Source organism: Phocoena phocoena, chromosome 18, assembly GCF_963924675.1.
Source record: "Phocoena phocoena chromosome 18, mPhoPho1.1, whole genome shotgun sequence".
Taxonomy (NCBI): domain Eukaryota; kingdom Metazoa; phylum Chordata; class Mammalia; order Artiodactyla; family Phocoenidae; genus Phocoena; species Phocoena phocoena.
The window spans coordinates 71,175,759-71,202,009 of NC_089236.1; the positions used below are offsets into that span (position 1 = coordinate 71,175,759).

General features: G+C 38.7%; 1 protein-coding gene across 2 annotated transcripts in view; it reads left to right on the forward strand.

The window, feature by feature from the left end:
• Positions 1 to 26,251, forward strand: part of ITGBL1 (integrin subunit beta like 1) — a 219,651-nt gene that overhangs the window by 89,164 nt on the left and 104,236 nt on the right. The window contains exons 3-6 of one of the 2 annotated variants that reach the window (XM_065896049.1): positions 11,062 to 11,208; positions 16,569 to 16,691; positions 20,809 to 20,949; positions 23,524 to 23,664. In XM_065896049.1, coding sequence (XP_065752121.1) covers positions 11,062 to 11,208; positions 16,569 to 16,691; positions 20,809 to 20,949; positions 23,524 to 23,664 — 552 coding nt within the window. The remainder of the gene's footprint in view (positions 1 to 11,061; positions 11,209 to 16,568; positions 16,692 to 20,808; positions 20,950 to 23,523; positions 23,665 to 26,251) is intronic. The other variant, XM_065896050.1, reaches the window with a different exon arrangement.

Genomic DNA, 26,251 nt, shown 5'->3' on the forward strand with positions numbered 1-26,251 from the left:
GACACCTCGTTTAAAAATATTTTACCTTGTCCACAAGTTCCTTTTTTCAATTTTCTAAATGACTTCATGAGCTCCTAAAAAGTTTTAAAAATGAATAATAATGAACTGAATTCAGTCTCCATGCCAACTACTGACACATATTTTTTTCTGGTGACTGATCTTTGTATTGTAGAAAACATCATGATTTAAAGTCCTTTTACCTGCTTACAAGAGAGTGGTTTCATTTTTTTTTCCAGTCAAGTGAACCAAACTGTCAGCAACTTTTATTCACTATCCACTTTATAATAGCTTAGAGCAGAGGTACCCTAGATAGTTACTGAATTAACAGAAAAGTCCTTGCAGTTAGAGGATTTACATTAAAGTTGACTGAACATGTAAATGTTTGTTAATTTTTGAACTGAGAAGGAAATTAAAAAGTAGTTACCAGCTGCTCCTGTTTAGTTGGATGAGGAGAAAATAACCAAAGAATTGCTTGATCGTAACATCTGAAGACCATAAGGTGATCATAATCTTTGATTTCGCCATCGCACAGACTTCTTTAAGGAGCAATAAAAGAGTTCTTTTTAAAAAATAGGTTTTTAAAAAGGTAGATATTATTAAAAGTCCAGGCTTTTTGTAAAGTCCACTTCTGGGCATATTTTGGAAGCTCTGTACAGGGGAGGCTTTCCACAGCCCACTGGAATTTAATAATGCAACAGGGCTAACAGGAGAGGTGCGGTATTCTTTTCAGACAAAGAAAGTGGTTTTATTTTCTAGAAAACAGGGTTTGGGGAATGGAGGAATCCTAAGCAGAATGATTAGAAAGATAAGCCATAGAGAATCATTTTGCCCATTTCCCAGTGATTCCATAAGCAGTGTGTTTCATTATATGGGGGGTTTCTGTTGAATTCTTTTCCTATTGACTTTTGACACAAGGTGACAAAGAGAAATATATACTTTTGTTTAGACATTTTTGCCTTCTGATGTCACCTTTAGGACGGTCCTGGGTATACAAGGTACCATTCAGATTTAGTCGTTTCTGCCAAGGTGCAGGTAAGTGTCAGCCTTTATTTATGGAGTCATCTGTTAAGCATGTGGGTTAAAATGTGCTGACTATGCCAGTGGGTGGCAATTACTTCCTCAGACCTTCAGCTCAGAAATGTAAAATGATACACCTTCATTTTTCTATAATTCTTTAAAACCATACCTTGAGCTTCTGTATTAGTTTGTTAGGGCTGCAGTAACAAAGTACCACAAACTGGATGGTTTACATGACAGACATATTTTGTTTCCCAGTTCTGGGGCCTAGAACTCCAAGATCAAGTTGTCGGCAGGGTTGGTCCCTCCTGACGGTTATGAGGGAGAACCTTTCCCATGACTCTCCCGAGCTTCTGGTGTTTTGTCCGCAATCAGTGGTGTTTTCTGGCTAGTAGAAACATCACCCTAATCTCTGTCTTCATCCTCACATGGCGTTCTCTGTGTGCAGATGTACCCTTTTTATAAGGACACTAGTCACAATAGATTAAGGACCCATCCTACTCCAGTATGACCTCATCTTAACTCATTACATCTGCGGTGACCTTACATTCTGAAGTATACGGGTTAGGGCTTCAACATCTAAAATTGGTGGGGACACAATTCAACTCATAACAGCTCCCATTCCACCTACGATAAAAATGGTTTTTGGTTTGATTCTGGGTGTACCTGTAGTTGGTGCAGGACAGTGGTGGCCTGTGTCAGGTACTTGCACCTTCACAGCCATTTCTGTTCTATTGAAACTGTTTTAAGATGGTCCAGAGTCAAGTTACATCTCCCGGAATGGGCACAACCCTATCTCTCTGTGTCCTGTACTCGACCCCCGCCCTGGAGGGGGCAGGGGACAGTGCCTTTTCCTGGAGACCCAGACAGTGCATAGCTCTTCCCTGCACCTTGCTTCCTGGCTTAGCCTGTACCCTTCTGAATAATAGGGTCCTCCCATTCAGATTGGCAGCTACATTCTACCAGCTCTTCACAGACCCTCAGGTTGTAAAGATTAACCCTACTGTCTCTTCCATGCAGTGTTTTATGAATATGAGTCAGGGTGGTGACATCTCCTGAGTGCTGCTGGAGTCCTAAAACAACACTCCTTTTAACATCATCCCTTGTAGGAGTATTGCTTCTAACGGATGTGTTTTCTTCTTTTTAAAATTTTTGAGTAAAATATGATCATAAAGTATAAAAAATAATTAAAAAGATCAATATTGTGTCTCCACCACCTAGCTTAAGAAATAGAATCTTTCTTATACATTTGCAAATCCATTGCTTAAATCATATATCTCCAAACTCCTGATCACACTTCAAAAAATTGAATTTACCTATATTTGTGTATTCATTTATAATTTATCTAGAGATGAGCACCGCATTTTGGAAGCCACGAGCTTGTGTCAGGACCTTTGTTCTGAAGCTGAAAAAGAAAGATTAGGGTGGCCCTATCCACCAATCAACATGACTGCTGTCCTCATAAGTAGAGAAGAAGAGACACAGGCATAGGCGGGGAGAGGGCCATGTGATGGCAGAGGCAGAGGTTGCAGGGATGCAGCTGCAAGCCAAAGGACTCCAAGGATTGCCAGCCCCACCAGAAACTAGGAAGAGATGAGGAAGTATTGTACACAGAATCTCAAAGTCCATGACCCAGCTGACACTTCTTTTTTTTCCCATTGAAATGCATTTTATTTTAAATATAGCAGTGTGTACATGTCAGTCCCAAGACAACACCTTGATTTGGGACTTCCAGCCTCCAGAGTCATGAAGACAGTAAGTTTCTATTGTTGGGAGTCACCCAGTTTGTGGTACTTTGTCACAAACCCAGGAAACTAAAAGCCTAAGTATTTGCCCAAGCTTACCCAGTTAGCAAGTTCTGGATGCGGGACTTGAACCTAGGCAGTCTGTCACAGGAGGGCATTACACAGCCCTCTGGAGGACACAGAGCGTCCCCATGTTGGCTGTGAGCCGTAAGGGCATAAACAGAGTTTGCTCTGCAGACAACCACCACAGCTTGAGATGAAGAAGGCTAACATAACCAGATGGAGCATATTATTAATAGTTGTCAGAGATACACAAAGTTCTTTTTTTAAAAAACATATTAGTTTTATTGATATAGTATTTTTTATAAATTTATTTTCATTTTATTATTTTTTGGCTGCGTTGGGTCTTCGTTGCTGTGCGTGGGCTTTCTCTAGCTGCGGTGAGCGGGGGCTACTCCTCTTTGCGGTGCATGGGCTTCTCTTGTCGCGGAGCACGGGCTCTAGAGCGCATGGGCCTCAGTGGATGCGGCACGTGGGCTCAGTAGTTGTAGCGCACGGGCTTAGTTGCTCCATGGCGTGTGGGATCTTCCCGGACCAGGGCTCGAACTCTGGCAGGCATTCGACTCTCAACCACTGGCAGGCGGACTCTCAACCACTGTGCCACCAAGGAAGCCCAGCACATACACAGAGTTCTGAAAAAAAAAATCTCAACATTGAGAGGGATGCTGATAAATACCATCCAATCATCCAGTGCTCTTGGTAACCAAATTAAAAGACAAAGTTTAGAGTCTTGCTAAGTCTCATATATAAATATACATACACACATATATGTGTATTAATAAACACATACATACGTATACACAGACATACATATACACATATCTCCATTGACCAGATTCCTTGACATATATATTTATCTATAATGAGGAGGAGGTGATGATGGACAGGGAGTTTCATTTTGTTCTTAGTAAAACTGAGGAGATTTCAGTTACTTCTGGTCTCCTAGTCTGGTTACAATATTTTGAGATTCTTAGATTCCAGTTCGATTAAGTTCATTTCCATCAGCTAAGAAATACTGTTGATGGATATTGTGTCTAAGGCTTGAGTGGCTTCTGTCATTTGGTGTATTTGAGATCAGGAGCCACCCTTGAATAAAATACCCCAAGACAGGACAAAAGACCAAGACAGAAACCAAAGGAAGTGAGGGCTCCTTTTATTTTTCTTTCACAGAATAAAATGAAGGAATCTCTGTAAAGATTTCTGATGAATAAACTTGTAGAACTGGGAGCTGGAGGAATAGAGGACTGAAAGATTCCATCATCTGGTCCAATAGTCTTTCCTCTCTCTCTTTTCCTTCTCAGGACATCTGAGAAATACAGCACATGCTCTAATTATGGGGCAGAGTAGGGAACACGAGCTTCTCGAGAAATGTGGATGAAATGGCAGAGAAGACAGTTCTAATCATTTCCCCTTAAAGATAGATACTCTGCAACCTTCGAGAAATTCTGAGTTTATGTACATGTTTAACTTACCAGACCAAAAAAAAAATTTGAGTCCGAAATGTTCAAGGATTAACTCACGTGTTGAAGGTCACGAGACCAACTATGGCAGAATCTGTATGAACACCTAGGTTTCCTGAATTTCCAAGCTAGTGCTTGTATCTGAGTGTGTTTGTATAATTCTTGCCTGAATATGATATTATAGGTTTGACCTTATGAAATTTGCCATCTAAGGTTCAGCTAAGACATTGTGTCTTGATTTGCTATAATTTATATTTTATAATTGTCTCAGGTTACCAGAATTCTAATGTTAAATCCCCCAGTTGTAGCAGTATTCCACCCAAACCCACTTTAAAAATAAACATATCAGGATAATCTGTGGTATTTTAATGGGTACTTTGAATAACAGATAGGATTTTGTTTCATGATTGTTTTCAGTAGCAAACAAGATTTGGTAACAATATCCACCACTACCACCCTGATTTAATATGTTGAATGCCCCATTTGAAGGAACTACTTTGGTTTGTTTTAAGAAAAAGAAAATGATTGAGGCTATAGTATGGAATTTTCAAGATGAAAGGAATCTTCGGGTTATTCAGTCCAATTTCTTAATTTTGCAGATCAGCACCCTGAGGTCTAGAGAAATTAGATAACTAGATTCCTGAATTCTTCTATCTGCCATCTTTAGCATTATTTAATTTTAAATAGTGAAATCTGATAATTTTACTGTTAGAATTCTTTCAACGTGTATTGAGTAATCCAGTTCTGAGCATGTGAGTTACAAAAGGAAACAGTGTCATCAAGCCACTAATCCATAGATTTTACTGGTACCACTTTTCCTAGAGCAAGAGGGTGTTCTCACGTTTACTACATTGCAACTAAATGGATAATGTTGGCTGTAACAGGAAAAACACAGCTTTTCAGCTAATAAGCTGTGTGACCTTGAGCAAGCTAATTACCCTTTGCTCCTCCTATTTGTAAAACAGGGAAACAAAAATCTGTCTCGCTGGCTTCTTATGGCAAAGACTAGCCTGTTTAAAGTACTTATCACTCTACCTGCAAACCAGTAATTGTTAGTTTTCCTTTCCTCTCTTTTCCATTTTCCTGATCAAGGTTACGTGGTGGATTAGCATCCAGGCAGGACTAGAGCTCAGATCTTTCCATTTCTGGGGCAAAACTCTCTTCTACACAGAATTCTTCCATCATTCACATAGTAATGTTCTCAGAAATGGGAAACAGAAATATCTAAGAAGGCAGTTTGTAATTAGCCTGAGAAGCAAAATAGGGACTTGTATCTCTGTCTTGAGAACGGTCAAGTTTCTATTGCAAACCATGAAGTAATTGTAAAGTTAGCTAAGGCATCCTTGTCTTAGAATTTTAGATGTGGCATTGTTCTTTAGTTTCTTATACCTAGAGAGGCTGGGAGATCTATAGTGGCTCAGAAAGAACAGGAGAAAAATTGAGTGTGTCTGTTATTAAATGAGCTTGTTTGAATCCACTGGACAATAAGACAATGCAGGTCTTGGGAGTTTACTTATTTGACCAAACCAAATAGATTTGCAGGGCCAACTGAGTGCTCAAGTTAAAATATCTATTTCAGGGTTACCATGTGGTTCTAGCAGTGGAATACCTAGCTTATCTGACATCCAGAGAGAATCACTTTTTAACATCCTCCTCCTCTAGATAATAAGATTGTTGTCAGTAGTAATCATGGAATATAATTAATCATCACGATTTGTTTCCAGCTTTATTAAGATACAGTTGACATACAGCGCTGTCTAAGCTTAAGGTGTACAGCATAATAATGTACATATATTCCAGAATAATAACCACAATAACTTTAGTTAACCTCTGTCATCTCATATAGATACAAAAAAAAAGAAGAAAAAGTTTTTTTCTCCTTGTGATGAGAACTCTTAGGGTTTACTCTCTTAATGTTGGAATATGCTATACAGTATATTTGTATGTATATTAACTATAGTCATTGTGTTGTACATGACATACCTAGTACTTATTTATTGTATAACTGCAAGTTTGTACCTTTTGACCACCTTCATCCAATTCCCCTCCTATTCCCGCCTCTGTTAACTACAAATCTGATCTCTTTTTCTATGAGTTTGGTTCTTATGCTTGTTTGGTTGGTTGGTTGGCTATTTTTAGATACCATATATAAGTGAAATTATACAGTATTTGTCTTTCTCCATCTGACTTATTTCACTTAGCATAATGCCCTCAAGATTCATTCATCTGTCCCAAGTGGCAGGATTTCCTTCTTTCTTATGACTGAATAGTATTCCATTATATATATATACTATATATATATAATATATATACACATATATATTATTTATATATACACTATAGCTTCTTTATCCATTTATCCTATACCTATGCCTACCTATGTCTACATTTATCTATTATCTATCTATCTACCTTTTTAAGACTTCAAAAAGACTTGAAGCCAAAAACATATAGCTAATCCAATAGGCATGTTAATTTTGGCAGTTTATTTGCATCCATAGTATCAGTAGACTTGGAGGAGGGTTAAGTGCCATCCCTTTCAGCTTTTTTTTTGTTTGTTCGTTTGGCAAAGAAAGATGCTATTACTTTTCATTGGTATATGCAAATGGCTAATTGATTTTTAAAAGTTCTTCAATACTGGTAAAGTATTTCCAATTGGAAACAGTTTGTTTTCATTTTTAAAAAAGCATCAACTTCTCCTCTACCGTACACTAGTGTATCTTATCATCACTCCGAGTGGAATAGATGAGTGTTTGCATTACCCAGGTAAAAGGGATCACGGAGTAGTGGTGGCAGTGCTGCAGTTGCATTGTTTATTTAGGAGTCACAAACCCCATTCTATTCTGTCTCTGTTGGAATGCCCTTCCTTGCTCAGTGGTGGTTAAGGCTTTAGCTCACCTTGGAAGCACTGGAGCCAGCCGACCAGGCCTCCATATTCTTACCCAAAAAGGAGACTAAACTACTGGACTTTACCCTCCACCGTGACTTGTCTTCCCTTTCCGGCGACTGGCGACACTACTCACAGCCCTGGGAGCAATGCGAATAGCCTTTGGCTTTTTCATCCTTATTACTTTGTGGGGGGTGGTTCTGGCATTTCTCTCACATTCTTGTTTTGTGTGTTTGTTTTCTCTTGACTCCTTGAGAACATATTTGAAGGGCAACAGATTTATTCTCAAGGATGTTGGATGGTTCGTTTTAAGACGGTATTTTGTAGTTGTGGAAACAGAGTTATCTGAAGAAGAGCCAGAAGTGGAGTGGTCTAGACAGCTGGGAACGGTGGATGTTCTGCTGGTTAGGACTTCATATTGCCCTGGGCAAGGGCCACCCTTCGACCTGGACAATAGGAGGGGTTCTGCTCTGGTCCTCCTCTGCCATCCTTTCCCAAGGCGGAGTGGGATGGGATGCCTGAGAGGCCAAGGGGACATCGCCACCTGGAGCCCTGGGCCCTGCCACCTCTGCTCCCCTAGGCTGAGGTGCCTGGGACCCAGGACCTTCTACCCTGAATGTCCCCAAATCTCTTCCAGAGCCTGCTGTGGCTTTCCCCCCAGTCAGTGGCAGTGCAGATGTCCTGAGGCTCAGCTGGTGGTCAGAGAGCAGCCACCGCAGGAGGAGCAGGGCAGGGGAGGGGCTGGCAGAGCTGTGGAAGCACATGTGGACCTGGGCCGGGCTGTCTGTGGGAATTCTCAGGCCCTCCCTGTGTAGGATAGAAACGGGGAGGAGGGGGCTTGCTGCCAGCTCTAGCCCACTTATTTGCATATCTAAGAGAGAAAAATGATCCCATCTCGTACATGACTATACAGCAGGAAAGAGGCTAATCAGGGCCTACTGTCTGCAGCTGTTGAGGTTTAAATTGTGTGCCCCTAAAAGATGGGTGAAATCCCACCACCAGGTGCTTGTCAATGTGACATTTGGGAAGAGAGTCTTTGAAGGTGTAATTAAGATGAGCCTCTACAGGAGTAGGATGGGCACCAATAAGGAGAAAGATGTGAAGACACAGACACACAGAGAAAAAAGCCACGTGAAGACAGAAGCAGAGCCTGGAAAGCTTTCACAGCTAAGGAGCACCAAAATCACAGGCAACCATCTGTAGGTAGGAGAGAGGCATGGAAGAATTTCTTGCTCAGATGCTCCAGGAGGAATGGATCTGCAGACACCTTGATTTCAGGTTTTGGGGCTCCAGAACTGGGAGAGAGAAAATTTCTGTTGTTTTAAGCCATTCAGTTTATGGTACGTTGGATGGTAGCCGTAGCAAACTAATACACAGTGGATAAATTATTTTGCAAAATGAGATGTTTGCCGAAGCCATGTTATTGACACTGTAATGGAGATTACCTTGCTTGGATAATACAGCAACCTCATTCCCTGAAGTTGGCCAAAGCTCTTATTAACCTTGGATAAAGGGTAGAAATAGAAGATTATTTTCTTTCTAAAAAAAAATTATACATTTATCTCCAAGTAAGGTTGTACAGGCTATTACTTGGTAATTCTTGACGGTAAAAAAAAATCGGTTCTCATTTACTTTCCTAAATGGAGGAAAGTGAATCAAGAAGACCCTACTGGGCATGAAGATTAGAAAGAACATAAAGGCAGAGGACCCTGTCCTACATTGTCTGTCATCTTTGCTTCCAATCAGATGCTACAGGAAAAGCTGAAAACACATTACCTGGCACAGTGTGTGCCCAAGATATTAGTATAAGTTGTAAGGAAAAAGGGCCCCCTAATCAAAAAAATTGTATATGCTACATAAAGTTAAATCGCTTTTTCATGAAAGGACCTCTGATGGGCTTCAGTGCACTGATATATATCATGGCACGCTAAGAGAAGAATATAGCATGTCTCTTTCCATGTTTATTTTATCATAGAACCTTTTATGGAAGAAGTTTCTGAAACTGGACCTCCATGGACCATGGGTTGCAAGCACCTAAAATATTGTTTCTACTGATGCTTCATTTGGTCAGTGTGGGATGAATGAGTCTTTTCCTATCATCTGTGTACATTTTCCTTATTTTTCCAAATCTCCCTCCATTTCAAAAATCTGTAACCTTTGACCCACAAACCATTACCCACCTCTGTCATATATACCTTAGTTTGGAGTTTAAGATGTTCTATCCAATATAAAAGAAGCACTGAGTATTCTTTTATTCTAGATACTTTATTTTCTTCTAAAGCATTTTTATTTTCTTTGCAGTTGATATGGAGCTTTTTTATTGGGATGAACCATGACTGACATTTAACTTATAAAAGTGGCTACTTCATGTGGTTTAACCTAATACACTAATATTATTAGAGAATCGTTACAGTTACTGAGATACTTAATTCACCAAAAGAGGCTTAGCCACTTCAAGAATTTGGCTTAATACTTTTATAAATAGACTGGATGGTTGGCAGGAGAGATCACTTATGCTTGTAAATGATACCAAGTTGGCTGAGATTGACAATATCATGTAGGACCAGACAGGAATGCAAGATGATACAATCAATTTGACAGAATAATGTGCACTTGATAAAATGAATCACAATTAGGGTGCAGGCAAGATTTTGTTTGTAAAATAGAATAATTAATTCGAAAAATGCAACAGGAATAGAAACACTTACATGGACTGGGCCCCATGCAGGGGAGTTTTAAAGTCATAGCCAATCACAGATACAGGCTCTGCCAAGCATGCCCAAATGGCAGTCCTCTGAGCCATTCATTCTGACCGGCCATCTGGATTTCATCATGTGGATTTTGGCTGCCACCTCGAATGATTGTTGGCCCGAGATCAATGATTCCATTCCACTGTGGCTATGAATTTCAGCCATTAAGACGTAGTACTGTTACCTTGAATAATACAAGAATTTTCTCTCTGTAACCCATTCAAACTCTACTCACCTTCCAAGGCCCGGTTAAAAGTCAAGGAAGTGTAGAAAATCTTTCCCCTCTTATTTCTATAGGTTGTAGACTACATCCCTCAACTTAATATAAGGTCCAACAAACATTTCTGGCTGAAGATAACACAATTCTCTTTGCATATTAGCCTCAACTTTTCAGTTTGTAAGTTCCTTGAGGGCAAAGACCAAGGCTTGTATGTGTTTTGTACTTGTTTCTAATATGTAGTCAATAAAACATTAGCAGGATTCTTCAAGCAGGACTTAATAAAATTAATAACCACAACAATAAAAACAGCAAAATGTTGATTTGAGAGCATGGAAGGTTGAGAAATTTTTGTGGCAGTAGATGAATATGGCTCTTATCCTTTTGACTCTTGAACCAGATTACCCCATCAAGAAACAAAATATATACTTATTTTTCATGTCAATCTTATCCCAAGGTGATATTTAATATATCTATACAATTTTATTACATATAAAATTCAAATAAATATAAGGCCAATGTTTAGTTTAGTGGAATTTCATGTGTTATAAAATGCAGTTAAATGGAAATTGTTTTTACGGAGCTTTTGTGTCTTAAATATTCTGGTGCTAGGTGGACTCCTTTAAGTGCTAAATTTTCTGATCATGTGGTTTTTCAGACCTCTGGTTTATTATCTATCCTAATGTCTCTATGAGTTAAGTGAATGTTTTTAGAATGATATATCGAAGTTGATTATGAAAGTAAAATCCACATACTTCATTATATGGTATATAAATAGAATTACCCCTCAGTCACTGTCATTTACCTGTGTTTGAATTGATTATAGCTCGGTCCAGAACCAACATCACTCTTAAGATCCTTAGATACAGTAATGGTTTCCTTTGGAAAAGAATTTGAGTCTAACGGGATGTTGTTAAATTCTCAGGCCACGGTGCGTGTGACTGTGGAAAGTGCAGATGTGATGGAGGATGGTCTGGGGACGCTTGCCAGTACCCAAAGACCTGTGACCTGACAAAGAAACAGAGCAACCAAATGTGCAAGAATTCTCAAGATATCATCTGCTCTAATGCAGGTAAGAATTCCATGCCCTGAGAATTCTTAAATGAAATAATTTTAATGGAAATATGTAGGCGTTGGGAGATGTTGAACCTCCGAGTGAGGCTGCTTTTGAGCATATTTTTTTGAAGTGAAATTCAGATAAATCAATTGGGAAAAATGTCCTCTTGCTGAGACTGGCAAGTCTGATGCTCTCCAGCTGTTCCAAATGCCTTCTTAAAGTAGGATAGTCACTGGAAACAGCACCCTGACAACATTTTAGGTGAATTGCGAGCCATGATTTTGAATGCTGGATTAATCCTTTTAAAAAGGATTTGAATAAACTTACTTAATTATCTTGTTACAGATCAAGGGTGCTTTGAATTTATACCTTGGCATCAAAAAGAACCAAACTCTTCAAATCTAATGGGGGTTTCCAATGCCCTGGATGTGAAAACCATTGCAGAATATAGTGATAGCAAGATTTTTGTTTGACTAAAATATTTGTATATCTGGTAGACATCATTTAAAAATATTTCTTAGAAATTTACAGAGGAGCTGTTAAAATTAATTACCAAAATCATATAAAACACAACAACTGTGGTTTTGGTTTCAATGGTGTTCATCCAGTGTTACTATAATTAAATACTCTTTTAACAGTTGGGCACGTAGAACCTCAAAGTCAGTTTTTTCTCAGCCCTGGTTGAACTTGAGAATGCTCCTGTCCTACATTGGAGGCTCTGATTTAATTGCTTTGGGGTCTGATATGGACTATAGTGGTTTTTTTTAAAGTTCTCTGGGTAGTTCTTACGTAGATCCAGGGGTGTGAGCCTCTTGCTCTGCATGCTGAAGGCCAGGGTTTGACTACATAAATGAGTATCTTCCCCCCTGAAGCTCCCATTGTTGGCAGAGTCCTTCTGCATTCAGAGCTGGGAGCTTTCCACAGTCTTTGATTGACAGGAGTTGCTCTGTGTAGATTCAGTGCAGTAGGGTGTTTTGCTAATAGCAATCAGGTCTACTGCCAAGGCAAGCTGTGAGTGGAGCAGCTGGGGACCGGGACCGTGACCAAAGTGCTAACGGTCAGGTTACTTTCTGTGTTCACTGATACTCTCCTGGCTTCTCTCCAGCACTTCCTTTTTTCTTTTCGTCTCAGTAGAATTTCTCTACTTCCGGTTCATGGTACCCTCTAAACACACACACACACACACACACACACACACTCACCATATAGCCTCTTTTGTTTTGAAAACTTCATGCTTTCCAAACTTCTTTCAGTAATAAGACTTGAAATCAATTTCAGTTTTATTTCTTTGTACTCTATTTTCAGATTGATGGATGGATTGATTGATTGATTGGTTTTCAAATCCAGGATTTTTTTTCTTTTTAATAACACATTATAACCACATAGGGGTTAGTTTAGGAATCCAAAGATGTTTCAATGTTAAGGGATCTAAATGCATGGTTCACCACATCAACACATCTTAAAGGAGAAAATTTACAGAATTGTTTCAATAGATGATGAAACACATTGGATAAGATATAAAATACGTTTCTAAGATATCTCTACCTCTCTTTTTTTAACATGGATACAATACTTTTATGTAATCTTACTGTCCATATTCCAGTTATGTCAATTGACCCAACAATGCCCTTTACATCATTGCGACCACCTCTATATAGGATCCAGTCTAGGGGCAGTGTTACGTCTGGCTGTCATATCTCTTCGACATCCTTTAATGTGTCTTTAGACAGTTTCCACAGGCGGCACGATCTTTTTTTCTGTCTCTTACTCTCTTCTCAGTTTCTAAGCCTTTCAGGTTTACTTTGGGGATCTTGCTGTCACATAGCTTTCTTTTCATGCCTACTTCTACCAGCCTAGTTCAGGACCACTGCCCCCAAACTGCATTAGTGTCTGAGTTCTCTATACTCATCTTTCCCCCTCATATCGCAGTGTGATTTGCAGGAAGCAGCTTGGAACAGAAGGGGAAGAGGAGGTGTATGGAATGGGCAGAAGACTGAAGGGCAGGGGGAGATGGAGATGGAGCTGGGGACTAAAGGAGTTCCAGAAGTTGACTCCGTAGGGGCGCAGAATGGCAAGGCACAGTCTGCAGAGCAAAGCAAGGCTCCAGCACCATTGCATCAGGAGTATATGCTGGTGTTCAAGACAGGGAGTCATCCTAGAAAGAGGCAGCTATATTAGGCAGAATGAAAAGTCAGAGCTAAAATAATCTAGCATAAAACAGAAGACCAATCCTAGAGACTGAGTTAACTGGCAACCAAGAAAGAGATGCAGGATGACACAGCATGAGCACGCGAGTCTGGCACTTCTGCCTGGGCTTCCATATGCCGTATCTTGGAGCCTCAGTTGTGAATTCTACTTGATGAGTAAGACAGGAAGTCTCTGAACTGTTGTAAACTTCCTGCATCACCCAGGAACAGTTCAGATGTGTGGATTGGAGTGAGCCAGCCTGTGGGGGACGTCAGTGAGAAGTTGTAGAATTCAGAGGCAGAGGCTGTTCCTTCCCATCTTTCCTGAAAACAATGACTGCATACGTAGCCCTAACTATGTTACACCTCTCTCCCTACCCATGAAGGGCTCCTGGTCTTCCAACAGATAAATTCTAAAATTCTTGACCAATATTCTTGATCCTATACTGTCTGCCTTTAGCCTACCCTTTTTTCCAAACTAAAGCCAGACTCTTCTCTGTTAAATCCTCCATCCTTATTCCTTAGCCCAGGCTCTTTCTTCAACATCACAAGTTTTTTCTCCATCTCCACTTGTTGAAATTCTATCTATACATCAAGTGCCAACTCAAGAACTTACTCCCCTACTGTGCCTTTCCTCCTTCACAGAGCCAGACTGAGGTTTATACTATCTTTATAGCATTTGTCACAAATCTGTTGCAAATGCCTTTGCGTCATCTGGTTTCATATAGATATATGTATATGTAAAAATTATCAATCACCTTGCTCTTTCTTCTTGGTCTATGATTTACTTAGTTTTAATTTTATCCATCTTATTATCTTCTATAGCACTTATGACTTCACCAATAATATAATAAAGCAATGAGAAAATTTAATGAATGGATATGTGGATGGTTGAAAGACAGCATAAATAAATGTGAAAATGAAAAAGACGGGTGATAATTAGAGAACAAAATGAGATGACGCAATACCATGAATTGTAGCGTTAGATTGGAAATGACCTTTTATAAATTAAAATAGTTTATAAAACGAAGTTTATAAACTAGTTTATAAACTTCGTTTATAAAAAGAAGTTTAATAGAAGTAAAATTCACACAAATATTCTCAAGGAAGAAAAATAACAAGCTCAGATTCTGCAGAATCACCATTTATATGTGACTGTGAGAGAAAGAGCACTTACAGAGAATAGCAAATCACAAGTGACCTGTGTAACAGAATCATGCAGAGAGTATGGAACCAGGAAGTGGTGGGATCCATAAATATAAAATGTGTCTGGAGAAAATATTTGGGAATATGGCTGATATACTCGATGTCTTAATGGGAGACGACAAAGAACCCAACATTTTCTGAAAGTCTACAGTGTGCTAGACACAGTAGCATTTTTAGATAGATGACTGGGTGATATATTTATCACTTGATCCACACAGCAGCTCTATGAAGAAGACGTTATTTGCAGATAAGGAATTTGAGAGTTAGAGATAAAAGTAATGACCTCAGATATGTATAGCTAGTGGAGATTAAGATCTGGATATGCCTGCAAATCTACCTCAGTCCTAAATCTGTGCTCTTTCTGGTACACCACATACAGAATTGCCAGTATCCAGTAGCTCATTTCAAATATCCATAGTATCATCTTCGGTTCCTTCCCATCCTTTACCTCTCAGACCCAGTCACCGAGTCATCTTTTCTTTCTCCTGAAAATATCACCACGTGTGTTTGCTTTTTTCTAAACTCACAGCCATGACCTGGGTCAGCCTCTATCTTCTTTCCTGCAGACTAATGAACTAACATTCCCTCATATCCACTTGGCCTCATTTCAGTTCATTCTCCATATGACAACCAGAGTAACAGGGTGGGAATGAATACCTGATCACATGACTCCCTTGTTGAAAATATTTCAATGGCTTCTCATTTTTCTGCTTGATTCAAGTTGGAAATCTTTAATGTGACCTCTTAGACTTCCGTAAACTGCATCTTTAGTTGCCTTTTTCCTTTCATGACATTTTCCACTTTATTTTCTGCTATACGCCAGCTGTCTTTTTCTTTTTTCCCTTATTCCCTCTTTTACCTCAGAGCCTTTGCTGTTGTTTCTTGCTGGAAGTGGGCTTTTTCACCTTCTCAATTCTCTTAGCTATTATTTTTACTTGGCTTTCAGTTCTCAGTTTAAGAGCCATTCCCCAGGGACTCTATCTTTGACTACCAGGTCTCAGTTAAATCCCCTTATTATGTGTTTCTGCAGCAGTTTGCACTTCTCCCCTGATTTTAGCACATTGTTTTTTACTCATATAAAACTTTAAGAGGAGGATTATGGCTGAATCAATCTCCTGTTGCATTTCCAGAGTCTAGGATGATACTGGTGAATGGCAAAGTCTCAGTTACTCTATGGTGACTGCTGTGATGATCGATTAAAAATTTAAAAATAGGCATTAAAAAGGAAGCTCCTCAAATGGACATTCTACTTCTCAGTATCCTTTGAATGCTGTTTTATTGTCAGTGAAATCACTCTTGGGGTTGTAGTCAAATTCTCAAACTTGGCTGGGTATGTTGTGTGTGGTAGACTAGATGACTCCAGTGCCTCTGTATCACCCTGAGCTGCCCTGAGGTTTTGGTGAGGTCCCAGGACTCTATGCATAAGAAAACCCACTCTGGTCCCATAGTCATAATGACATGGCTATCAGTTTAACACTGTGGGTATGAAATTATTAGGGACACCTAAGGTTTTCATTTATGCATTTGATAATGAATTCTACAAATATTCATTATATAAATAATATGTTCAAATATTGTGCAAAGCATTGAATAAATATCTGGTGAGGAAGATAAGCAAGGTTACTTCTCTCACAAAGCTTAGAATTTTCTGCTTTAGTTCACCTAAGACCCAGGTGTAATTAGAAGATATTCATTCACGCATTGGTTGGATGGACATGTATAAAGTAGCTCTGCTCTTGGGGAGGTCAGATTCATGAAACTATTAGAGGTCAATCATAATAGCTGTGTGTTATAAAACATAACTGCTGGGCTACAATAATCTCAAGAAAGAATGTCATTATCTCATCATACCCACAGTAAAACCTAACTGGAATATTAAATTGATTTGAATTGGCTTTATCTATGAAAGAGATAGGTTAAAATTCATTAATTATAATTTATATGCACTTAACAAATACTTTTTGCTCTGTTTTAATGGTTTAGGTACATGTCACTGTGGCAGGTGTAAGTGTGATAATTCAGATGGAAATGGACTCGTTTATGGTAAATTTTGTGAGTGTGATGATAGAGAATGCATAGATGATGAAACAGAAGAAATATGTGGAGGTATGTATATTAACTTTGCAGAAGTTAATAAAAGTACTTGATTCTTTCACCTATTTCATTGCACTTTTATTTCTATGAATTTCTGTGCTACGTTTACTCATTTAACTTGAACCTATGTTTATTTGGAATACACTTCATATAGGGAAAGTTAGACTAAGGCATTCAGAGCAAACTAGTCCATCTTAAAATTTTTTTATAGATTTTATTCTTTAACCATTATTTATTGAAGTATAGTTAATTTACAATGTTGTGTTAGTTTCAGGTGTACAGCAAAGTGATTCAGATATATATATACACACATATATATATGTATATTCTTTTTCAGATTCTTTTCCATTATAGTTATTGCAAGATATTAAATATAGTTCCCTGTGCTATACAGTAGGTCCTTGTTGTTTATCTGTTTATACAGTGGTGTGTATCTGTTAATCCCAAACTCCTAATTTATCCCATCCCCTGTGGTAAAACATGTTTGTTTTCTATATCTGTGTATCTTTTTCTGTTTTGCAAATAAATTCATCTGTATAATTTTTTTAGATTCCACATATAAATGATATCATATGATATTTAGAGCAGACTAGTACTTTTTAAATGCAAAATCAGATTGTTCCCCAAGGAGAGCCAGATCAATATGGCGACAGGCCAACTGCATGGTTCTGTAGTGGTCCTAGCTGGACTCTGTCTTCTCTGCTCACCTTAACTGCTTTTATTCTGCTTCTTTTATCCCAGTCTCTCCATTGCATGTTTTAATTGCATTGTGTTTCCCGTTCTGAACCATAAAACTTTGAACAGTCTCATGTCCTATTGGGGGCATTGAAGGCCAATAGGATTATTAGCCTAGAATCTATCCCTCCCCACCACACACTCAGATAACTTTTTTCATGATTGTTTCTACAGACCACCATTACCTCAGTCCATTTTTCTGTTGTACCAATTATTGCGTGCTTGCTAATGTCAAGCACTGCAATAAGTACTTCACATTCATTGGGTAACTTACCAGCATTTGGAATGACTTACCAGGGTTGAATGGCATTTAGACTCCTGTCTGTCTGATGCCAGAGACTGTGCTGTTGACCCCTCACCATAGAGAACTGCCCTGGAGTTTGGAGCTCCGTGAGAAAAGCCTTTCTCACCACCCGCAGTGCCCTTCTCTTCTGCTTACCTATATGCAAGCTTGTGCCCAGAGAGAGAGAGTTTCAGTCGTGCTGGCACAGGAGAGGAAAGTAAACAGCAGTGAGAATCCCTTCAGTTTAGGTAAATTCTTCTCTGCTGTTATTAAACATTTTAACCTGGTTACCTCTGGCCTCATCTCTCTATCTGGCAGTAATTGCTTCTTTATTGAAATCTGAAAAGACTCGGTGCATGGAATCCTATCGTGCATACCAGATGGGTGACCAGAGGAGTATTTTCCCTTCAAGGATCAGGAGCAAATGGGGCGAGGGGGAGCCAGAGGGCCATACAGTGTCACTAAGCTGTCCTTTTGTTTACAAAAACAAATTGTGGCTTCAATTCCTGTGGTCATCCAGATGCTCTTATTTTAGGTCAGCTTGGTTTTTTCTCTCTGGTTTCCTTGCTGTACAACCAACCAAGATAAAACCAACAAACACGAACCTTCATTTTTCAAGCCAGTGACCTAAGCTGGATGCTGTTCAGACAATTCTGCTAAAGGGCTCATTCCAAAATAATTAGAAAAATTAGATAAGTCTACCCACAAATATTATGTGTTTGTCCTGATATCTTATTTCCAATTATTACAGATCAAAAAAGAGGAAGGGAACATGTGTGGAGTCAGTGTTTTCTGATGCACACCACCAAAGCAAAGTCTATTTGCATGTGTAAATATAAACATTGAACTGGAAACAACAGGAAATGTTTAACTCTCAAGCTTTCCACTCATTATTTCCGTTGGTTCGAGGCTAAAGCAATTTCATGGTGCAAAGTCTCTGACCACAGATACTTAGCACTCCAGTAAACAGCCTCTGGGGATGACCTTGACTGGGATTCTAGATTTTTCCATGTGTCATTCACATAAAACCAGTCTGTTGAGAGGTGATCCTACAGCCCAATAATGGAGCAATTCAAAACCAGATTTTCTTACACCATTAGTTTGCACAAAGCAGAGAATGATGCTCCTTGTCTGGAGTGTGTATTGTCCTGAGGCTTATATTTTATCTCAATTATTCAGATATGTCTTATTACAGTATTTTCATTTGAGCTATGAATATATCTGCTTAATTTTCCACATATATCTGCATACAGTATAGCCTTACATGATTTATCCTAGTAATCCTATTCGCCTCTACCTCAATGATTTTTTAGTAAAACCCCAATTCAATGCTGAATTTTATAAACATAAAAAGAATTTGGGTTTGAAGAATGAAGATTTATGATCATTTGTTAATCTCATGGTAAGCCTTACATAGGTAGCATCTTAAATAAATTTCCTACAATGACAGAGGAATAAATTTCTGAAGATTTCTGAGATTATAGCAGAAATTCTACTTTTTGAAGTTTAAAAAAAAAAACCTGACTCCTAGGACAAGTTGTCTTGCTTTCTTCCAGTGTAATCCTCAAGTTCCTAAGGCTTGTGATGTAATACTGGAATGTGATTTATTTTTGTGTGTGTATACATATAGAGATATTTTGAAGTTTATAAAAAAACGTATAGCTTTAATATTTTATTATTGATGAAATCATTTGATAGCCTTTATGTTTGCTTAAATGAACAAATTAAAATTTGCTGAAGAAATGATCATTGTCTATTAGCTTAAAAAGAGGTTTTCTGTGGATACCCCGATTAAAGCTCATTTAGACAGAAAACATGGCATGGTATGCTTGGGTCCCTGTCTCTTTCTCTCTATCTCGCTATAGCACTTTCTCTTTTCATCTCTCGCTCTCTCTGTCTCTCTCATGTATGCCTGCTGGCAGGAAGTTTCATCTGAGAGACAAGAATGTCATGAGACCAGAATATTCTACTGTATTTCTCCCTTCATATGTGAGTGTCTCAGGCCCTACTGACACTCTTGCCATTGGCCAGATATGCCATAGGGTTTAGAAAGAAAAATAGCCTCACAATTAGTTTCCCATGGCCCTCTGGGATGATGACTGTTGGAGAAGAGAGAGGCAAGAACAAAGACTTTAGCCATAGACTCTGATAAAACATAAATTCCTATAAACCAGAAAGAATAGACTAAAAACCAAAATGGCCCTGGTTTTCATCAGTTTTGCTAGAACAAGGACATACATTCATGGTTGGGTGGCATAACTACAAAAAGGGAGGATATAAAAAGTGATTTGGGATAAAAGGTATTGTCATCTTTTGGGAATTTGTAGGATTGCTGGACATGGGTGCAGGAAGCAATGAGGTGACCATTCATTACGGATTGTTTGGACATAAGTACAAACAAGCAGAGTAACAGTTTACAGCATGGAGGGAGCTGAAATTGTGTGGAGGCATCTGGACACAAAATGATGGGCTGTCCTTACCTAGCATTTGTACCCTCTTGACAGATAGGAGGGGAATTTGATTGTAAGGCCAAGGGTCCGTGGTATTTTCTTTGTAATTAGTAGTTTAAATGACTACTAAACACTGATTTAGCTGAAAACCTCTTTTCCATGTGGTAAGACACAACAGCTTGCAGGACACAGTTGAATGAAAAGATGAAATATTTTCTCTGGTTTAAGAAATGGCCATTAATAATGTGCATCCAAGGAAATATGCACCATTGCTTTCTCAATGGTTGATTTCAAATATCAAGAAATGCTCTTAGAGTGAATGCTTATATATGTTTGAGTTTGATGTACACATCTGAGATTGGAACGTAATAGACTTGCACAGTCTTTCATGCCATTTCTTTAAAATTCTGTCATTTTAATCAGCCACTTGGCTAGGACAAGTTAGAGGACGGCTTGACTTGCTTTATGTGTGTAATTATGTAGGTATAGGCACACCTGTGATGTTTTGGGGGCAAACTATATAATATGATTATTTTAAGCAAGGGCTGTGGAGCAGGTGGATTATTTCCAAAGGCAAAAATGATCACCAAGAGGTAGAAAGTTAATTCTGCTTTTAAAAGTTGCTTTTTTCCTCACCGTATAAAATTCATTTTGGGTAAAGGCCACGGAAAGTGTTACTGTGGAAACTGTTACTGCCAGGCTGGTTGGCATGGAGATAAATGCGAATTCCAGTGTGACATCACCCCCTGGGAGAGCAAGCAAAGATGCACATCTCCAGATGGCAGAGTCTGCAGTAACAGAGGTGTGTCTTTCATACTCGTTACTATGTAATTGGGAAAAAAACAAACCTCTTTAATTATTAACCCAGTGTTTCTCTATATTTCCTTCCATGTGGAAGTCATCTTTTATAGTGTTTGATGTAAATCAACATTTCCTGTACCAACAAGCTTCTCTTTCTTATTTTCTATTGGGCAGAAAGCAGAAAGATAAGAAAGTTGCTGTCATACTTTCAGCTTCACTGAACAGATAGTTAACACAGGGACTGTAATTTCTTTGGCAGCCTTCCAGAAATGGCATAGTACAGGGAAAAGGCAATTCTTGTAGATATTTCTGTTGAATGTCTCTTGACTAACAGAACCATCTACAGCATGAGCATCTAATTATCCGGAGAGCATTCCAAAAAAAACTCTCATCTTAATTATGAGTAAATTGAAGGCTTGTGTTGCGATACAGAATTGATATGGAGTCATTTAACTTTTATATGCAATAATAAAAATGTGATATTGAACAAAATATAGCCATGTGGAATTGAGAGTGACTTTAAGCAGGAATTTAAAAAATATATTAGTATTGCTAACATAATTTAACACGAGTTAACTAAGCGTTTGATATCAAATCAAATAGTTTTAAACACTTTTAGGAAAATCCTTGCAAATACTTGTTCTTTTTCCCTTTGTCAGCTGTACTGGTAGATAAAGAGCCATGTTGGACTCTTCTGACTACTTGAAGATATCAGTGAGTGGTCAATTTCCTTCTATACAGTAGTAAAAATCTAGAAAGCTGGAAACTTATTTTTTTTTTCATTTCTCTAAATGAATGATACACTTTAATAGGTAATGCTTACATGAAATCCTGGGCACACAACCAACTTTATCTTTTTTACAGGCTGTCACAGAAGAGTGAAATGCGCCAGGTTTCTGTACATAGAGAGAAAGGAAAGCAAAAGACCTGACCTTGGGACCAAAATTATAAAGAAAAGTCCTCTCTTTAATTTTTACAGAGTAGATCTGATTATATATCCTGCTAATTCACCTGTATTTTCCTTTAATATATAAGCTCTGCATGGGCCATGACTGCATGAATTCCCCATTGATGAACATTTAGGTCACTAGTGGTTTTTCAATAACATGAATACCACCATATTTAATATCCCTGTACGTGTACTTTTCCTTTCCTTTAGATATGTTAATTGAAGTGTGCTGTTATGTTATATGTAACACACACTTAAAAAGTATATGTTGTGAAATTGCCACCCAGAAAGTTGGACATTTTGGACATTTCACCAACTCTTGATCCTAACAATCTTTTTTATTTCTGTCAATCGTATGTCTGAAATAATTTCTAACTCACTATTGTTTAAAAGTCCCTTACCCCTTCATCATGGTAGCTTGAGTGGTAAACATTTTTATGTTTATCTATCATCATAACTTCTCTCCACAGAATTTCCAATTGGTGTTCTTTGCCTTTGTCTGTTTTGCTGTAGGCATATTTGTCTTTAGATATGAACTCATAAGAATTGTTTATATGTTTGTGAAAGTAGCTTTGTCTTTTACATACATATGACCACTTGTTTTAGCTGTTTTTATCTTTTAGTTTGTTTCTGGTGTCTTGCCCCCAACCCAGATCATAGATTTTTATGTCGTTAAAGCTTTTTCTTTTTTCCTTTAAATAATTTGCTTTGAGACTTTTGAATAAAAATGAATTTATTTCATATTTTATGGTTCTATTTTATATCCTTAAATCTTTAATCTAGCTAGAATTTACTTTGATCTAAGAGGTAAGAAAGGGATTTAACCTTTTTTTTTTTTTCCACAGTGATTAACTGGTTACCCTAAAGATGATTACTAAAATTCACACAAAGTTAATATGATTTACAGCTAAGCATTTCTCCTATACAAATCTCCCAACGACGAAAGTTATATCTCTCCACCTACACCAATGTCCTCTATAACCTGAGCTCATCTGATCCAGCCAACCTGACTTCTTAGTCTACCTAATATGCACCTTCTGCTCCAATGAGTCAGGTCTACTTAGGATCCCCACATCCATTCCCACCCTCCTTTGCTTATTCTTGCTTTCTTGACTTTCCTTGAGTTGTTCTACCTTCAGTCCTCCTAGAACATTTCCCGTTCTCTATGCTTATCCAAGCCATCTACCTTAATTACTTCAGCCCACACTGATTTCCCCTTCCCCAAACTCTTACAGTATTTATGTCCTAGTTTACAAAACATTAGTACTTTAGGTGCTTGTTTGTTTTTCATTAGCGTTTTTTTGGTCAAATAAATTGTAAGCTTCTTGAGAGCAAGGATTACATCTTACGTTAATTGTGTTGGTATTATCTTTGAATCAAACCAGCACGGTGCTCATTTCACATCCTGCGATCGCACATAAGTATAGACATAGATAATAACTTTTGTTTATTAAAGAATCTCTACTGTTAACTTTAGATGGTGTTTTCCTCTATAGAATATTTTTCCTGAATACGTGTATTTTCCAAATATAAAGTAACAACAGAAAAAAAAAGAGTGATATGTAAGATGCTTTCTCTCATGATTTTTCTTCACTAGACCCATTTAAAATTATTTTTACCCTCTAGGGATTTGTGTGTGTGGTGAATGTTCTTGCCATGATGTTGACCCAACTGGAGACTGGGGGGATATTCATGGGGACACCTGTGAGTGTGATGAAAGGGACTGCAAGGCTGTCTATGACAGATATTCTGACGACTTCTGTTCTGGTAAGTGCTCGCCTAACTCCTGTTTTTAAATAAGAAAATAGTCATTTCCGCATTTTCAAGATTTATTCTTGAAATACATCTTCTTTTATGGCTTCTCACAGAAACCATAAAAGAATGGAACGCGCCTTCTAAAGAATTCGGTATCCATAGGACTCCTAATAGCAACGTGAAAAACTGTTAAAGGAATCACACATTGGGCAAAGATTTGAGATGAAAATGCACCCACTCTCTGAAAATTAGCCTAATTCCTCACCAAGAAGAACTATTACCTCCAAGTACTGAATACTCAACCGTGAGAATACAAAGCTAGCAGACCTGACCGTGAACAGGAGAGGTACCATTATGGCAGCCATATCAATATAGTACAAGACTTAGGACAGTATAGTTCTCATGGGTAGTTTAATGCATTGCTTCTTTGGTATGATTTATATACTAAAATTGTTCTGCAGTGCAGCCTACAATTGAATATCAATTAGTGGTTTCAAAAATTCTATTCCGGGCTTCCCTGGTGGCGCAGTGGTTGAGAGTCTGCCTGCCGATGCAGGGGACACGGGTTCGTGCCCCGGTCCGGGAAGATCCCACATGCCGCGGAGCGGCTGGGCCCGTGAGCCATGGCCACTGAGCCTGCGCGTCTGGAGCCTGTGCTCCACAACGGGAGAGGCCACAACAGTGAGAGGCCTGCGTACCACAAAAAAAAAACCAAAAAACAAATCTATTCCATGAATTTTTATGGAACAGATACTATTTTCCAGGCTCTCGATACTATTTGCCAGTGGCCTCTGGGCCACTGGTACCAGCAGTGAAGGAGACAAACATCCTTGACATATGGAGTTTGTAACCTAATGCAAAGGAAAAAAAAACAAACATCCTGCCAGAATTTCTAATAGTGCAAAGGGGAAAAAAAAAACAGGCAGTCAGATTTATCTGAAAAAGTGTCATTTAGCAAAAATAGAGTTACTCATTTTCAGTCTGGTTATATTGGACCATCGAGAAGACAGAGACATGGGCATATACACGTCTTTATGCTTGACTGCTTGGTTGGTACAGGGATATAGAGAGGAAGTGCCGCTTGTCTCCAGAAAGTTTGCCAGCAAAGGGAGATAAAAGAGCTGCCCTATTTAATTATGATTATGCAACTGCAAAGACTTCTCTGTCCTGGCTGAGGAGAGCCTGCTGCTAAAGCTTCCCACTGCAGAAGAACTTCCCTCTTCTGATGATCCCTTGTGCTTGGGAGAATTTCCTAAAACATTTTCTAAACATTTTGTCCTTTGGCAGGACGCATCCAAAGAAATTGAAGTATACCATGTAGCTCATGGGGGCACATTCTCAAAAAGACACTTCACAAGGCAGCAGCTTTCATTTGTGGTTCCATCCCAGGGCTCTGTGCAGTTGTTGGTGGCACTGTCTTTACTGTCCCACCCCAGGAATGGGGTCAGTCCAATGCCAAAGGCAAGGACCAAAGACTATGCCCTTTCCAGGTTTTTCTGTTATTCATTCTGGGTAAGTGTTCTTTATTATCCTCATTATCAACACCATGGGATTAAAACAGCTAACAACTTTTCAGTGACTTCTGTATGCCAGACAATCTGTAAAGCACTTCCCAGATTTGCATTTATTCTTCATAAAAGACTATGACGTAGGGAACATATTTATTCTCATTTTACAATTGGGGAAACTGAGGTTCAGGGAATTCCATAACCTGCTGAAGGCTCCACCACTAACAGCTAAAATCAAAATGTTAACAAGGTCTCTGAATCTGAAGAAATCTAAAGGTTCTTTCTTTAGTGAATGAATCTTTGTTTAAACTTAAGCTTCAATTTAATATAACATTGATTGAGTGCTAATTATGCTGTAGGCACTGTGTGAGATATTAGGGGATTAAAATATAAAAAAGCCTAGGCTCTGACCTTAAGAAATTTATTGTTTAGCAAAGAAAACTGCCACATAAACATGCATTTCAATATACTATCGTGTGGGAGATTGGCATATTCATGCATATGTTTACTTATACTGGGGATGTAGCAATGAACACAACAGATAAAAGTCCTCTCCTTGGGGAGTTTACATCCTGGTGGGCCTGGAGAGACAAAAAAACAAACAAAATGTATAGTAGGTCAGTGCTATATATTTTCATGGCCATTGTGCTATAGACTAAAATGAGCAGAGAAAGGGGTTGAGAATCTCGGGGCATGGGCTTGTTTGACATTTTAATTAGGAGGGTGAGGCTCTTCACAGAGGTGGTGATGTATGACATGCATCGCATGATGCTTTTGGATCACTGTGCACGTACAGTTCTGCCCTAAAGGGTAGGCTTATGGGTCAAGAGGGATGCGACGGGCATCCCAGGCAGAGGGGAAAGAGGCATGAAATCTGTGCAGGGGCCTAGAATCAATTTGGTTATTACCAGAATGTACAAGTATCGAAGGGTAAAGCTAGCAAGAAATAAGGACTGAAGGACTTTTTACCTCACTGCTGAACTAGACTCTGTTCTAAAGGCAATGCTAGGGATGGTTTTAGGCAGTGGAGTGCTGTAGTCACCAGGTTTCTAGTCTGGTTGTCTGGGTAAATGTTGGTGCCATTTACTGAA